This window comes from Paroedura picta, chromosome 4, assembly GCF_049243985.1.
Source record: "Paroedura picta isolate Pp20150507F chromosome 4, Ppicta_v3.0, whole genome shotgun sequence".
Classification (NCBI taxonomy): domain Eukaryota; kingdom Metazoa; phylum Chordata; class Lepidosauria; order Squamata; family Gekkonidae; genus Paroedura; species Paroedura picta.
The window spans coordinates 6,712,588-6,729,284 of record NC_135372.1 but is presented as its reverse complement, the minus strand read 5'-3'; the positions used below and the strand labels follow the sequence as shown (position 1 = coordinate 6,729,284).

General features: G+C 51.1%; 1 protein-coding gene across 5 annotated transcripts in view; it reads right to left on the bottom strand.

Moving 5' to 3' along the window:
• ARID3A (AT-rich interaction domain 3A) overlaps nt 1-16,697 on the bottom strand; it is an 81,135-nt gene that overhangs the window by 57,677 nt on the left and 6,761 nt on the right. The window contains exons 1-2 of one of the 5 annotated variants that reach the window (XM_077331656.1): nt 10,501-10,770; nt 455-1,398 (exon numbers count right to left, since the gene is read on the bottom strand). In XM_077331656.1, coding sequence (XP_077187771.1) covers nt 455-861 — 407 coding nt within the window. In that variant the 5' untranslated portion in view covers nt 862-1,398; nt 10,501-10,770. Of the gene's footprint in view, nt 1-454; nt 1,399-6,885; nt 6,905-6,985; nt 7,005-8,836; nt 9,058-10,500; nt 10,771-16,697 lie in introns of those variants that run through there. The other 4 variants (XM_077331658.1, XM_077331660.1, XM_077331661.1 and 1 more) reach the window with 4 other exon arrangements.

Genomic DNA, 16,697 nt, shown 5'->3' with positions numbered 1-16,697 from the left:
CAAGCCAAGCCGGTTCTTGAAGCCGCACTCCCATTTTTATTGCCTCCTGACCCCAACGCCAGCCATCGGGGTGGGGCCACCTTGGAGCAAAGGAGGAACGCTGCCTGGAGAATGCCTCCCCGCCCTCCACCATTTTGACTTCTAAGAAACAAACAGAAGACTGCTCCGGTCGATTGGACTTGAATGCCCTCAAATCATTTCCAAGAACCCTCTCCTTTTAAAAATAAGATTAACTCCCTCCCCAACTTTTTCTTCTTCTACCACAGTTGCTGGTGGCTCTAGCCTGGGGGGCACCCTTTGGGGGAAATCGCCAGAACTGGTATTCAATCTCAACACAAGGCGGGGCAGGCCCTGTTCAGCAGGAGGGCAACACAGACAGGCCCTCCTCGCCAATACCTGGCCCCCACCCACCCACCCACCCACCCACCACCCTGTCAGCAACACCCGTACTTACACCTCCTCGTCTTCCTCAGAGCCCGTTTCCCGTGGGTACTCTCCATCCTCTTCTTCCTCCCCGCGCTCCTCGTCTTCCTCCACTTCCGTGGACCGGCTCTCCTCCGAGGCCACAGGACTGGAAGACTGGCTGAGGCCAGCCGCCACGGCACGCATTGCCTCCAGAGCCGCTGCCTGTGCCCTCTGAATCCGGACGCTCTCCAGCTCCCCTGCCTCCTCTGAAGGCGGAGGCTCCTGGCTGGGGACACGGGACAAGGCAGAAGCCCCCACGCCCGGCAGAGTGGGGCCCTGGCCCGGCACCGGGAGGGCTGTCCGCAGTTGGTCCTGCTGCTGCCGGGCTTCCATCTCCTGTTGCAACCGGGCCCGCTGCTGGCGCTGCAGGTTCTCCATCACTGCCTGCAGCTTCATGGCTCTGCCAGCAGGGGGCAGCGCCCGGGTGGAGGCCACGGGTGGCGCGGCAGGGGCGGAGCAATGCTCCGAAGCGGAGGGGCCTCGGTGTCCCGAGGGAGGGCCCAAGGGACAGCGTTGGGTGGGATGCAATGCCGTGGGGGAGGCTGGCAGGGGGCCCCCTCGCCCCAGCTGTCCTAGGGAAGGGGAAGAGGCCAAGAGTGGCAATGTCTCACAAGGGAGGAAGGCTCTTCAGAAGGAACAGCCGCATCAGCTAGGGCAGGAGCCCATTCAGGCACCAGTGGGGCAGATCCCTGAACTTGGTAACCAATAGCGAAATTAAAGTTCCACCAGCAGCATCGCTCCCTGAAGCAGCCGAGTGCCTGCAGCACGAACTCCCTCAGTGGGCCCGACCGGAGCGGTGCTTTCCACAGTGTAGAACGGAAGCTGCAGCCTGATGTAGTCCTTGAGCTCTTGCGTTTCTCCCACCTGCAGGTTCCTCAGCGGCCAGCCAGACGCTGATTTCCCACGTCTTCATCTAGGTGTCAGCAGAAAGCCCTGCCCAAAGAGACCGGAAAGAAGACAACAGCACATTACTCGAGACACGAGGACAAAAAACGGCTTCTGTTTCCCAGCATGACAACTGTGGTGGTTAAGCCAGATGGGGACCAACTAACAGATTATTTTATTTATAATTAACCATCCCTACCCACTATGTCCTTCCAAAGAGTGTTGAGGTCATCTGATAAAAACCTGCTAAGGATCCCATAACAATCCAGGGGTGGGGCCTTTTGGGCCTTGGCCCCAGTCTGGTGGAATCCTCTGCTGAAAGAGAACGGGGCCCTGCAGGGCATTCAACAGCTCCACAGGGCCTGTAAGACAGAGCAGTTCCACCAGGCCTGTGGCTGAGGCCAGAAAACACCGGGAAATGCTGATTTTACTGCTGAAATAGAAGGAAGAGCTGCCTCCCCAAAGAAAGATCTTGAAGCCCCATCCCCACCTTGCATGACAAGTTCTTTTGAATGGGGCTGACGTCAGGTACATAGATGTTTTAAGGATCATAACTAGATTTTAAGGGAGGAAATGTTTTAGTCCAGGTTGTTACCTGCCCTGAGCTATCTAGGAAGGGTGGGATCCCAAAATAAAATGTATTATCATTATTACCCTGCTTTTCTCCCCATATTGGGACCCAAAGCGGCTCTCATCATTCCTCCATAATACCTTCACACTGGCCCTGCAAGGAAGGTTAGGCTATGAAAGCTCGCACGGCACGAACGAGGATTTGAACCCTGTTCTTCCAGATTCCAGTCTGTCAAGGGTGGTGGGGAGACAGTTTGATCCAGGAGCTCCACAGAAGCACAGAGAGTTAGAATTAGCATTTGGAATATGCTTCCAAGAGGGTGGGTGGAAAGTTGTCAGAGAGCTGAGCCATGTTTGTCCTGAACTGGTCAATGACCATCCACCCAAACCAGACCTGAGAGAGACAAAGACAGGGAAGTTGTGAAGGAAAAGAATGGAGAAGAACCCAATTTTATTGTGGTGGGGGAAGAAGCCTTTCAGCTTTTCACCAGAAAGGAAAGAACAAAGGACTTGGCTGGAAAGGCGATTTCACCCGGTCTCGAGTTATGGCGATGCGCTATTCTCCTGCACGTAAAACCAACTTGGGTCAGCAGCCGGGGCCTGGACAGCCACTGTCTTGCATACAAGGTCTTCAAGAGGGACCGGCCAACAACTGAGCTGCCCAGAAGAAATCTGCACAATGGGGGCAGCCGCCGCTTGGCCAAGATTCTCCCTCCTGCGGCGATGTCAGGGCATGCACACTGGTAACAGAGAGCCCCGGAAGGCTGCATTTCTGCGCCTATTCTCCCCCCCATCTTTAAGTATTTTTTCTTTCTCTCCCTGCTCCAAGTCAACTGTGCAATGGGCTCTCTTGGGGCTAATTCAGCAGCCCCTTTCTATTCTTCTGGGATAAGCCTGAAGAAACTCTTTTCCAATTATTCAAACAATTTTTTTTTAATCTGGCCTTTTGCATTATTAAGAAATGTATACCTAGGACAGCATCACAAACGACGCAGGGGGCCAGAGAAACAGATTCAAGCCCAGTAGCAGTTTAAGGGCCAACCACTAAGGCAGGGGGGGTCACACCCGTTAGTTGCGAGGGCTGGATCTGACATATTGTCGCTTTGTTGGGTGGGACCACCCCTGCCACGAAATGGGACAGGGGATTTAATCTTTATCAATGGCACAGGCAAACCCAAATAGTGGGTCTGACAGATCAGTGACAGAACAAGGTGAGCAGCAACAAAGAGCAAGGGATCCGTGGGGCCACCAAGACCAACTAAATTTGTGACAGCTTTCAAGTGTCACTTGTCATTTCTTCAGAAAAGAGCAAGAGTCCAGGAACACCTTAAAGCAGCCTTTCTCAATGCTTTTACCGTTGAGAAACCCCTGAAATTCCTCAGGCTTCGAGACCTCCAGAAATGGTGCGATCGTGAAGGATATGATGAGGAAGCAGAGATGTGAACACTCCCCCCCCCCCCACCGGGCCCTCCCCTTCTGGCCCACCATTAGCCATTTGGGGAATCAGGATGGGGGGGTCAACATGACCCTGTATAGTGATATCATCCAATAAATGTTTAACAAATTAAAATTAATTAATGAATTAACTCCCATCCTTATGAGAAATCCTTCCAGGGCCATCAAGATACCCTGGTTGAGAAAGCCTGCCTTAAAGATTGACCAAGTTGTTGGCAGGGTAGGGGCTTCCGTGACTCAGGAAAGCTCATACTGATTAACCATCTTTTCTTTTTCTTTTACTTAATATACAAATCTTGACAGCTTTCTCAACCTGGGTTTCGTCCCTGACTGAGAGAGAACCAGCAGAGCGGCAGTCTCTAATCTGGCTAGTGAAAAGCAGGATAAAAAACCCAACACTTCAGAGAGCTTTTTGCCCCCTTAAATTTAAACCAGGAAGGGCAAAATGGACTTTAAATATTTTCACAAGTATTATCGGAATAAAAATAATTTCCATGTAAAGTTCTAAATGTGTTCCAATATATTATTTCATAGAATCATAGAGTTGGAAGGGGCCATACAGGCCATCTAGTCCAACCCCCTGCTCAACGCAGGATCAGCCCTAAGCATCCTAAAGCATTTGAACCTAAGCATTTGATCCTAAGCATTTGAACCACATTTGATTCATTATTTCCTATGGAACTATTTCAGTTTGAGTATTTCTTGCTATTGGAGCACAGGACTTTATTATTAACTTGCTGGACTATTTAAATCCCGTTGACTAACTATCATTAAAAATCTACTGAATCTGACCACACTCTATTTAAGGCACAATTTCCCCAATGGGTATTTTTCCAGAAAGCCCACAGTACAATGTTACTTAAAAGCAAAACAAAGATAACCCCCCAAACACACAATGCTTAATATCCCAATGCCAAACTAAAACAACGGTATTTTCAAAAAACAGCAAGCTGGTGCTCTGTCAGACAAGAAACACCGAGAAGAGCTGTCAGGGCAGAGGTAAAAAGTCACAAACTAAAAAGAATTACAGGCAGGCGGCTGCGTGCATCGGATTTGTGAGATCCAAAGTGGTTTTTGTCACCGGAACACAACCACCAAGCCGCTCCCAAAAAATAAATTTAGGACCACACGCAGCCCATCTAATAGGCGCTACCTAAAAACAGTAGCTGGTAGCAAACCTTAAAACTGCTTTAAAAAAAATTAAAAAGCCAGGAGCCCATAAAACCAGCTGTGACTGCTAATTTATCATTATTAATTAGATAAAGCAGAACAGTACAGATCAATAAGAATCCGTAAATATAATAAGAATAAAGTCTAGAAAAATCCTCAGGTGAGTAGGGAAGAGGATGCCTCCTGGGGCAGGGAGTTCCACAAGCTTCGTTTCTTGTATTTCTACCCACACAACACCCTGATGCCTTGCTCAGTCACCTAGAGGAGAGGACTGGGCAAACCTTGGAGTTCAAATCATCTTGGAAAGGGTCGACCCAGCCCAAGAAAGGCCCACCGCGGCCTCACCAAGGACAACGGACAGAGATTTCCTTTCTCCTCCCCGTCTCATGATGTTACAACTACATTGCTTGTAGCAACAGATTCTGGATAAGAGGAGAGGGTGGGAAGAAATTCTGCCGTGCTTCAGTTAGCATGTGGGACTCCCTGCCGCAAATCGTAAGGATCAGAGGGACTGTGCCATAGCTGGGGGGGGGGGGGCGTGGAGCATATGCGCTGCATCTCTGGCACCTCCAGTCAGAGGACAGCAGGAACCGAGATGGATTTCTCTCTGCCCACAATTCTGGAGGGCCAGTTTCCAGACACTGTCAGGTGTGCGGCCCTCCAGATGTCCATGGACTACAATTCCCATGAGCACCTGAGGGCCGCAGTTTGACTAAACAGACTGAGCAAGGTGGGCTGACAGGAATGGGCAGCTCAGATTCTGCAAGTTGAAAAGCGAACTGGTCAGATTTGCCACACAACAGCCCAATGACTCCCACGTGGACACAGGAAGCCAGTTCTTGAACAACAAAATATGGGGGATGAACCATGCATGGGAGGCTGTTACCTCCATGGTACGGGAGTGAAGTTCCACAAAGACATGTCGGCACAATTAGGAACACACTGAAGGGCCCCGGCGAACCTTGGCTTGACCCAGGAGAGTTATGCTGAAGTTCCTAGCCTCCCACACCAAAACACCTGTGGAAGTCACCATGACCCCACACATAAGGAGAGCCCTGCTGGATCAGACAGCACCCCGTCTCAACTGTGGCCCACCAGTTCGGCATAGAGACCAAGGCCTTCCCTGATTAGCAAAAATAATGAACTGGGAGGGGTGGGTCTCAGTGAAGAAACAAATATAGAACAATACAGACGCACTGGGAAACCAATATGGCAATAAAATATCCAAATTGGACTTATATAGAGTCGTCTCTCTTCAGTAATTCTTTTATTCTTATTTCACACGAGTCCCGACGCGTTTCGCCTTACAGCTTTTCCAAGGGACGGTTTTTATATTTAAGGACCAACTTCGACTTATTAAGGAATCTCTTGATAGAGTATAAGGTCATACAATAGCTAAACTTAGCTTGTGGCACTTCAGACACTTCCCTGATTAGAACATCAGAAGGATCCAGCATCCTGCTTCACAAAGTGGCCAACCAGTTCAGGATCAGCAACAGGGAATACAGGCTGATAATAAGAACATAATAAGGGCCCTGCAGGATCAGACCAGGGAGGGCCCATCTAGTCCAGCATCCTGACTCACAGTGGCCAACCAGTCCCTCTGGAGATCTAAGAACATGGCACAGAGTCCGAGGCCTTCCCCTGAGAGGCACACAAGAAGAGCCCTGCTGGGTCAGAGCAGTGAGGGTCCCTCTAGTCCAGGGGTAGTCAAACTGCGGCCCTCCAGATGTCCGTGGACTACAATTCCCAGGAGCCCCTGCCAGCATTCCCCAGCGAATGCTGGCAAGGGCTCCTGGGAATTGTAGTCCACGGACATCTGGAGGGCCGCAGTTTGACTACCCCTGCTCTAGTCCAACATCCTGCCTCACACAGAGATCAATCAGTTCCTCTGGAGGGCCAACAACAGGGCAGAGAGGCCGAGGCCTTCCTCTGATGTTCCCTCCTGGCTCTGGGATCCAGCGGCTTAATGCCTCTGAGCATGGAGGTTCCCCTCAGTCACCACAGCCAGCGATACACTTACTCCCCATGAATCTAGCGGATCCCCTTTTCAAGCTGTTTATTCCTGTGGCCATCATGACATCCTAGCAAATCCCGCATTTTCATCACTCTCTATGTAAAGTAGTCCTTCCTTTTGCCTGTCCTGAACCTAGTGCCCATCAGCTTCACCGGATGGCCTCAGTTTTTATCAATTCCCACCACCTCATGCGTCCTCATTTTATAAATCTCTATATTACGCCCCCTTCTCTTTGCTTCTCTAAACTGACGTGTTGACTTGATCCCCTCCGCTTGGGTCGGCCGGCCCTTCCGGCAACCAGGTCAGAATCCACCATCTCCCACCTGTCCGCAAAGCTGACGAGGAAGCCACGAGGTAACTGCCACGTGACTCAACCCAATTCACCGCCATCACTGCCAGCAGTGCCCATCAACCCAGGTTTACCTCGCCAGCCACTGAATCTCGAATCCCAAATCCCTTTGCAACTGCCACGGAATTCCCCCCAGCCCAGAGCCAGTCTGGAACGGAGTCTGCCTGGCGTCAGAGGCCGCGTGAGCCAATCACAAGCCTCCCTGCTTCCAGCTCCCGTCTCTCCGTGGCCACTGAGGAAAATCCTGGGGCAGGCGGGCACTGGTACAGGACCACGTTTCCAAAGCCGGCTTTGGGCCGCACGAGGAAGTGCCTGCAACTGTAGACTCTGAGGGTTTTTAAAATTCTTCATTAGCTCATTAGAAGTGCAAGTTTTAATGGAAGACTATATATATAGGAATTTGGGTGTGCGCCCTTTAGCTTAGCTTTCATCCTCCTCTCTATCATATAAAGGTATGGTTTAGAGCCCCCCTTCCCCCACCCACACTTCCAAGAACCAAAACCCCATTTTTAACCAAAGCCTCAATGACCCTTCCCCAATCCAAGCATCAGAATCAGAAGAGAACATAAACCACATCCAATCAGGCACAGAAAACAGGTGTTGGCCCTTGAAGCTGGATTTATCCCTCCCCCCAAAAAAGCATAAAACTGTATTTGTTTGTGAAACAGATCACTGAGCACACACACGCCTATGATCTCCAACCACAGACTCAAAGACTCCCTCACTTCCGGAACGCAGTCTTAACATGAACAAAGTGCCAACGGAGCATGTGCAAAGTGCCCGGTGCCAGAAATTAAAACAGCAGAAACCTGGGGGATTCTCCAAATTTTATCAGTTCTCCCTCCAGAGCAGAAGACCTTCAGGCTGATCCCTGTCTCCCCCTCCCACCGCCAATCCCCACCCCACCAGACTGGCAGCTACAGACAAGACTATTAGAACTGTCAATTTATGGGTTTAAGTGGGAGGGGGCTGTGCTGGCATCCAAGGAAGGAATCTCTCCTAAGCTCTTTGTGTTAATTCTTTAATGAACTCATAGGCGGCAGAGGGCAGCATTTACAGGGGGCCCCTCACAAGCTCCCCAAAGGCAAAATGAATGGTTTTTGCGGTGCCACCAGATGTCAGGCCGCAGAGGAAAACGACATTCCAAACTTCCAAAGCAACAGCAGCCGGGGAAGGAAAGAAACCATTCTGCTAGCAGCCCTTTAGGAAGGGGGGGGGAGGCCATGAAGGCCTGCTACAAGGCCCAACAGATATGGTGGCTTCTGCACTCTTTAATGGCACAGGCCAAACAGCGCATGGCTTGAGCGCATGATGCTCGGCAATCGAAAATGCAGGAGTCCACATCAGTTTCCCACGTGGGGCTTTGTGGCAAAGGTTGCCCTGCCTTCTTCCTCCCCTCTCCAGCCTCGCCTCCGAGCAGAGACTCCCTTAGTGCGCTGCTTGTGTTGTGCAATTGGAAGTGCAGGAAAGATGGAGGGCGGGGGTGGTTTTGAGATCCGCCCGGTTCCTTGGCACAGTTCAATCATGTGCTCCCTGGATCTTGGCAGGTGCCGGATACTAACAGAGCGTTTTGCCTGACCCTGGGGCCAATTTGATTGCCAAATTACATCTCCTTTGAATACATGGAGATGAGGAACAGGTGGTGATAAAAATGCAAACGCACAAGGCACTAGAAAGGAAACTGTTTATTTTGTAGGCTGCAAGGAAGCGGAACCTTCAAAGGGCAGATCCCAGAGGGTCTCCAACACTTTCTGCATGTGAAAGAGTCAGGGGGGTGTCAGCCACAGTGCCTATGGTAGATGTCTGCCAAGGCCTAAATTATGGGCAGTACGAGTTCTTGGGGGGGGGGGGCGAGGGATGCATGCGCATATGGGAACAGAAGTCAGCCATGTCCCCTTTTCTTTTCCAAACAAATGAGCTGTTACCTTTAATGGCGGTCCAGGGTTGGAGCCTCCTCATCCATTCCCTGATGATGGTGTTTTACGCCCTGGTCCATCAGAATCACCTTAGCCTACTCAGGTTGGCAGTAGCTCCCCAGGTGGGGATCTTCCCCCTCCACTACCACTTGATCCTCTTAACCAGAGATGCCGAGGATTGAACCTGGGACCTTCCGCGTACTGGGCAGATGCTCTGCTGCTGAGACACAGCCCCTCGGGGACAAGGAACCTCCCCCCCGCCCAAGGCACGAATAGGCCTGTGGGATCCAAGCTCTAATGTCCTCCACCTCAAGACCCAAGTCTGCACGTGGAGAGAAAGGTGGACACCCCCGGTGGCTATGCAGACGAAGGGGTGGGGCCAGGAGGAGAACAGCGGGTTCGATTAGCCAGAGTTTGGGGGTGGGGGTCACCAAGAGCCAAATCTGAACTATCTCTGCTTGCTATAAAGGGAGCTGGAGGAAATCAGGAACACGAGGGGGAGAAATCCCAAGGTAAACCATTTTTCAGCTCATCTACCATATCGATTTTATTTGTAATTTTCTTTTAAATCGTCAATCCTTAAAACTGACTCAGCCCCATTGACAAGAGATGGCGACATTCAAGAGCCGTCCGGCCAAAGCCTTCTTCCCCCAAGTTGCTATCAGTCCACACACCCCTACGAAGTCAAGTGACCTGATTGAAAGGAGTCCAGAAGAGCAGCACCCAAGAAGAGTCATAAACACGGTGTCTCTGTGAGAGTTGCTGTTCTGGCCTGCGCTCCTTCCATACTGCCGCTTCCACATCAGCTACCGCCAAGTCTTCCTACCCAACGCAGCAGCGCTAGGCTGCGCCAGAAGGAATTGCCCTGCGCACCTCTGCATGAGTCGCCGATGGGCAGCACACCCCGAAGAGGGCCTTGCAGAGGCAAAACACAATGCTGCGCTGCTGCCGGTCCCAAAGTGTGCGGAGACCCCAGTCCAAATCCAAATCAGAAAAATAAGAGCGGAAGCCTGGGGCCGCCCGATCTGAGGGCGAGCTATTTTTAAAGCGGCGGCGGCCTTGGTAGATTTGGGCCGCTCCTTCTGCAGGGGGGGGGGGGAGAAGGGAAGAAGGCAACGAGAGCTCGGCGGGGGGGGGGGCACAGCAGTCCAGCGCCTCGGATGGGAGGGAGAGTTGTTTGGGGAGAGGGGACGCACCCATGCCCGGGGGGGGCGGCTATCAGAGATGGGCAGGCACAGAGGTCGATGGGGCCAATCCAGCATTCCTCCCCCCCCCAGTGAAAACAGCCTTCTCAAGAGGGAAAAGGTCAGCGGGGGGGGGCAACTTTTGCACGCGATCCTATCCATCCGCGTGACCCCAATTCACGGGCCTCGAGCGGGGGGGGGGGCGGCACAACAACGTCGCGCTCCCCCCCCCGCCCCGGCTATTTAACCCTGCACTGCTGCCAACTATTATTTCAGTGCTGCAAATTCGGGGGTGGGGGGGGGATCAAAACCCAAGCCCCTCCAGAAGGGCCCCGCGTTCGAGGGAAGGAAGCCCCCCCCGAAGAGAGACGGCCGCTTCCGAAACGCCCCCTCCCCTCCCTCCCCCCCCCCCGCCAAGCGGCCGGGCGTTTCTTTGCGCGGCTGCAAAGGCCTGGGGGGGGGAGGGCGCTGCTGCGGGAAAGCGCTTACCTTGCATAGTTGCGGTCGGGGGTTTTTTTTGGGGGGGGGTCGGCTCCCCCGTCCCTCGACGCCCGCGGGCTGCGTGGCTGGCGCGGCTCCCCGGCCAAGTTCCCCCGGCCTCGGCTGGGCTGCCTGGCTGGCCTCTCCGCCTGCGGCGCGCTCCGGGCCGGGGAGAGACGGCCCAGCCGGTGACGAGGAGCGCCGCGATGCAAATGCCGAGCCTGGGAATCGGGGACCGGCCGCAGCAGAGGGCGGCGCCGGCCGGGCTCCAGGGAGCGTCGCGCAGTTCCCCGGCGGAAGCGCGGCGCAAAAGCCGGCAGGGGCGCGGCGGGGAGACTCCCGCGGGGAGCGGCCAGCGCCTCCCCCCCCCCATGGCTCCCGGATGGGGGCGGCCAGGTCCAGGGCGGGAAACGCCTGGAGAGGCGGGGGTGGAGCCTGGGGGGGACGGGGGGCGCAGGGCCCCGGAGCCCACCCTGCGAAGCCCCCATTTCCGCCAGGGGACCTGGCCTCGGGTCTGCGGAGGAGCTGGAATTCCAGGGAGCCCCAGGGCTCAGCTGGAGGCTGGCATCCGGGAGGCCTATCTCCTCGTATCAGCCCTGTTTCCAGAGGGGCAGCTAGGCTTGCCAACTCCAGGTTCGGAAATACCTGGACCTCTGAAGGCACCTGGGATTTGGACTCTTGTGTTCCAACGTGGCTTCCCTTTAGGCTCTTGAGAACCAGACCGTGGGGGATTTAGGGGAAAGATGTTGGCGGGGCAAATGCTATGCAGTCCAGCTTCCAAAGTGCCCATTATCTCCAGGAAAAGCGCAATAAATGCTTTAAATAAAAAATGGAAATAAATAACAAGACGTGTGTATATTTTATTTATATTTGTATGACTTATAGGCTGTGCCTCTCCAAGCGGTTTTAGGGTAGTTTATAACTTGGTGTAGTGATTAGGAGCACGGACTTCTAATCTGTAATCTGGTGAGCCAGGTTTGATTCCTCATTCCTCCTCACGCAGCCAGCTAGGTGACCTTGGGCCAGTCACTGCTAGAGCTGTTCTGACCCAACAGTAATCTCAGGAATCTCTCAGCCTTAACTCTCTCAGGGCATGTCTGTTGTGAAGACAGGGAAGGGAAGGCAACTATAAGCGGCTTTGAGACTCTTTTGGGGAGAGAAAAGCAGCATAAAAGAACCAACTCTTCTTCTTTTCTGACCCAGCAGTAATCTCAGGGCTCTCTCAGCCTCCCCTCCCTCACAGGGCGTCTGTTATTATTATTATTATTATTATTATTATATTTATATTTATACCCCGCCTCCCCCCGAAGGCTCGAGGCGGCTTACATAAACCCGTCCCCTAAAACCATAAAATGACAATAAAAACCAATGATTTACAATAATTGTAACAGCGATGGCGTAGCCTACTCATTTGCTCTCCGCATCCTCATCTACGGTGGGGGGTGACGCTCTCTACCACCAGTTTGTGAGGGGGGGGCTGATCTTCTTTCCGCCCGGCCTCAGTTATAAGCCTGGCGGAAGAGCTCCGTCTTACAGGCCCTGCGGAATGCTGGTAATTCCCGCAGGGCCCTCAGCTCTTCCGGGAGCTCATTCCACCAGGTTGGGGCCAGGACCGAAAAGGCCCTGGCCCTAGTCGAGGCCAGGCGGGCTTCCTTGGGGCCGGGAACGACCAGTAGGTTAGCCCCCGCAGAGCGTAAAGCCCTGCGGGGGATATAGGGCAAAAGGCGGTCCCTCATATATGCTGGGCCTAGACCACGGATGGCCTTGAAGGTCAAAACCAAAACCTTGAACCTGATCCGGAAGGCGGATGTTGTGGGGAGAGGAAAGGGTGTTGTGGGGAGAGGAAAGGGAAGGCGACTGGAAGCCGCTTTGAGACTCCTTCGGGTAGAGAAAAGCAGCATATGAGAACCAACTCTTCTTCTTCGGTGATATCAGGGCTCTCTCTGCCTCCCCTCCCTCTCAGGGTGTCTGCTGTGGGCAGAGGAAAGGGAAGGCAACTATAAGCTGCTTTGAGACCCCTTTAGGTAGAGAAAAGCAGCATACAAGAACCAACCCTTCTTCTATTTAAAAACCCATGCAATTTATAAGTTCAACTTTGCTGGTCTTATATACACATATACGTGTGACGCTACCTTATACTGGATCAGATTATTGGTCTATCAAGCTCAGTATAGTCTGCTCTGACTGGCAGCTGCATACCAGGGTCTCAGTCAGAGGCCATTCCCATCCTCTACCACCTGATCATTTTAACTGGAGTTGTCCGGGACTCAACCTGCGACCTTTTGCATGCCAAGGAGAGGCTCCTCCAGGGTCTTTAAGATGCCACCAAACTCCTGGTTATTTTAATGTTAATGACGAAATGCCCCAGCTGGAACTGCAAAGTTTTTAAATAGCAGAGACCATCAGCTACAGGGAATAAGGATTTAATGATTTCAGTGTTTTAAATGTTTCAAGTTAAATGTTATTCTTTGTAACAGAAGTGTCATAAGCCACCTGAGACAGTTGCCCAATACCTGAGACAGTTGCCTAAAAATCAAATCTGGATGGATGGATGGATGGATGGATGGATGGATGGATGGATGGATGGATGGAAGGAAGGAAGGAAGGAAGGAAGGAAGGAAGATGCTTGAGAGGATTAAACCGATGTATTGATCAAAACACAAAATAAAAATGAAAGTGGAGAATCAACTGTGCCCTCACCCCACCCCCTTCTTGGAGGAAGGATAATAAACAACCAAGCACCAGGGGGCTTGAGGGGGAATTCATACAGGCCTTGGCAAAACACCTATTCCAGCTAATTTTGTTCAGATGAGTAGTAGTGTAAATTGAAGCACTGGCAATTATTAAGGACTAATTAAAAACAACCAGTAACAAGACACTAACAATACCAAGACACATTTGCTCTTATTAAGAATACTAGTAATTAAGCCCGCTGTCGATTGGTCCCTTGCCGCCGGACTGACAATCAGAGGGGCCAATAGGCAGGCGCAAAGAGGGGCCAATCAGCAGGCCTCATCACGGACAGGGCCCTCCTTAGGTGCCCTTACCTGATTATTTAATCCGCTCCGTAGGAGCGGTTTAAAGATTTAAAGATAAAAATAAAAACAGCATGGACAGACTGATCGTCGATGGCATTTATTAATATTAACCAAAGGATGTCTTGCAGACTGAAGATTCTATTAGCATCATTACTATTTGAGGCATCGGTCATCATTAAAGTTATTAATGAATCTGGTGATGGAATCAATGTGCATGATAGAGTGTGGGTGCTTGTTATTAATGATAATGACAAATAAAATCCTGAATATGTGTTGCATCACTTGGCCATTATTAATAATCAATAACAATGACGCTAGGGTCCCCTGTGCACATGGGGCTACGGGTAAAGCACATAATTCCAAAAATGCCTTAGGAATGAATTGCGGGTGACAAACCATATATTATACCGATGAATAATAACGCTAATAATAATGTTTCGCTTGCAGGTTTCACATGAACAGAGTAGTATTATAGAATCATAGAGTGGGAAGGGGCCATACAGGCCATCTAGTCCAACCCCCTGCTCAACGCAGGATCAGCCCTAAGCATCCTAAAGCCATCCTAAAGTCAACCTGTAGTCCTCCAGATGTCCATGGACTACAATTCCCATGAGCCCCTGCCAGCATTTGCTGGCAAGGGCTCATGGGAATTGTAGTCCATCAGTACCCTTTCAATTTTATCTACGTCCCTCTTGAGGTGAGGCCTCCAGAACTGCACACAGTACTCCAGGTGTGGTCTGACCAGTTTGTGATTTTGATGTGATGCCCCTGTTGATACAGCCCAAAATGGCATTTGCCTTTTTTACCGCTGCATCACACTGCCTGCTCATGTTTAGTTTACAATCCACAAGTACCCAAGGTCTCGTTCACACACAGTGCTACCTAGAAGCGTATCCCCCATCCAGTAGGCATGCTTTGCATTTTTCTGACCCAGATGCAGAACTTTACACTCATCTTTATTAAACTGCATCTTGTTCTCATTTGCCCATTTTTCCATTGTGTTCAGATCTCGTTGAACTCTGTCTCTTATCTTCTGGAGTATTTGACAGTCCTCCCAATTTGGAGTCATCTGCAAACTTGATGAGTAGTCCCTCCACCCCCTCATCTAGATCATTAATAAATATGTTTAAAAGTACCGGGCCGAGCCCCGTTTATTTTTTTAGAAACGGTTCCTCTTGCCCCCTGCACTTGGGCTACTTCTATGTGTGGCTCCCGCCTCCCACGGCAGCCATTTTGTGCCAGGCTCCACCATTTAGTGGTGGTTCCCACCCTCCTGTGTCAAAATTGTGCCCACAGACTCAAAGAGGTTGAGCAGCCCAACCTTAAACAGTATGGAAAATGGAATGACAAAGTTAGGAGAATTGGCACAAAAAGCCACAATAATTCCAGTCGACTACAGTCCGGTCCCCTTATGAAAACCACCTCTGGAACTGGTCCTTGAACACTTCTATTCCGCATGATCTGTGGAGTGACCAGACCACCTCAGGAAGGCTGCTCCCCTGGATGGGAGCTACCAGAAAGAAGAGGGTGGAGCAGAGCAGGAGAGGTTGGTGCCCTGTCCTCCCCCCTTTTGCAGAGGTGGGACTGGCAGAAATAATAGCTTGCCGAAGGGTGCGAGATGCGAACTCAGCACTGGAACCTTTAGCCAAGCTCAGCTTTGGCAATGTCGGCGTAAACACAGAGAAGCCTGGAATGACAGCGTCACGGTCTGTCTGAAAGTATGCTAAGTTCTTTCATTCAGTGTCTGCCAGTTCTATTCCCCCGTGGGGAGTGGAATTGTACTGTCTGCTGCCAAAAAACACAAGCACTAGGCCAAATATAATAAGAACAACAACAACAACTGGCTACCCTCAGGTTTGCTATTGCTTTATTTGTCTCTGTAATTTCTGTACTGAGGAGTTTTTCCATCTTGGAAGGGAGTTTCCTTCCGAATCTGGGTTGCCAGCTTTGTTACCAGCCAGTGCTTATGTGTCACTCGTAGCATCTTGGTTTGCATACCTCTGTGGGTGATGTCGTGAACCTCTTTGACTTAAAAAGGGCTTTCCAATCTGGCAGGAAAGCGGGTGGAGCAGGGTGTCACCTGGTCAGTTGGCAACCTTGTCTCTAGAGCAGTCTGGGATGAGGGTCAGGGCTTTATGGGGCTGAACCTGCATAAAAGTCCTTTGAGGCGGGGTTCTGGTTCGTGGGTTTTGGCTCACTTATTCTAGCTCAGTGTGGCATTCCCTACAATTGCCTACTTACCCCCTTGCAGCAAGTCTCATCTTTTGAAGGCGTCCCACGACCGACGGGACGTTTGCCACTCTTTGGAGACGCTCCCTGAGTGCAGCTCCTGCTAAAGGCAGTTCCGCTTGTCTTCTCCGCTCTCTCTTCATTTAAAGGAGCCCTGTCCTTTTCCCCCCTCCTTCCACCCTCCACCCCCAGTCAGTTCTGCTAAGGAGTCATAAGAGAGCAGATAGGCAGAAAAGCAAAGGGAAGGGAGAAGAGAGATAGAAATGTTTGCATTCCTAGCGCTTCATTTGTGAAAAGTCACACGTCTTCTAAATGCATAACCTCTGGCGGCTCAGGGATTTTGTTTCCTTTTGCTGGCTTCTCTTTCCTTCTCTCTCTCTCTCTCTCTCTCTCTCTCTCTCTCTCTCTCTGTTTGACTTGCTGTCTGTTTCTCTCTTCTCGGTCTTGCTCTCTTTTTCTTCTAAAGTATCAAGTGTATGTATATTCTGGCCAACAGAAAAACCTGCATTTTGTTTTAAACAATTCAAGTGGGTCGCCGTGTTGGTCTGAAGCAGCACAACAAAACAAAATCAGAGTCCAGTGGCACCTTTAAGACCAACAAAGATTTATTCAGGGCGTGAGTCTGAGGAAGAGTGCTTACACTCAATAAATCTCTGTTGGTCTTAAAGGTGCCAGTGGACTCTGATTTTGTTTTAAATCATTGTTTGTGAAGATTTCTCATGCTTTTTCATGGGGTTTCAGTATGCACCCACTCCCCCTGCCACCAGAACTAATATTTCACACCCCAAATTCAGCTCCTTCTGTTTGCCTAGCCTGCCTACCACCCTTCCTTTCTCAATTTTTATCTGAATTGTTTTTTCATACAATTGTTTCTAGCTCAGTGTGACATCCCCTACATTTTAACTGAATTATGATACTGTGGATGTACTAAGATGGCAA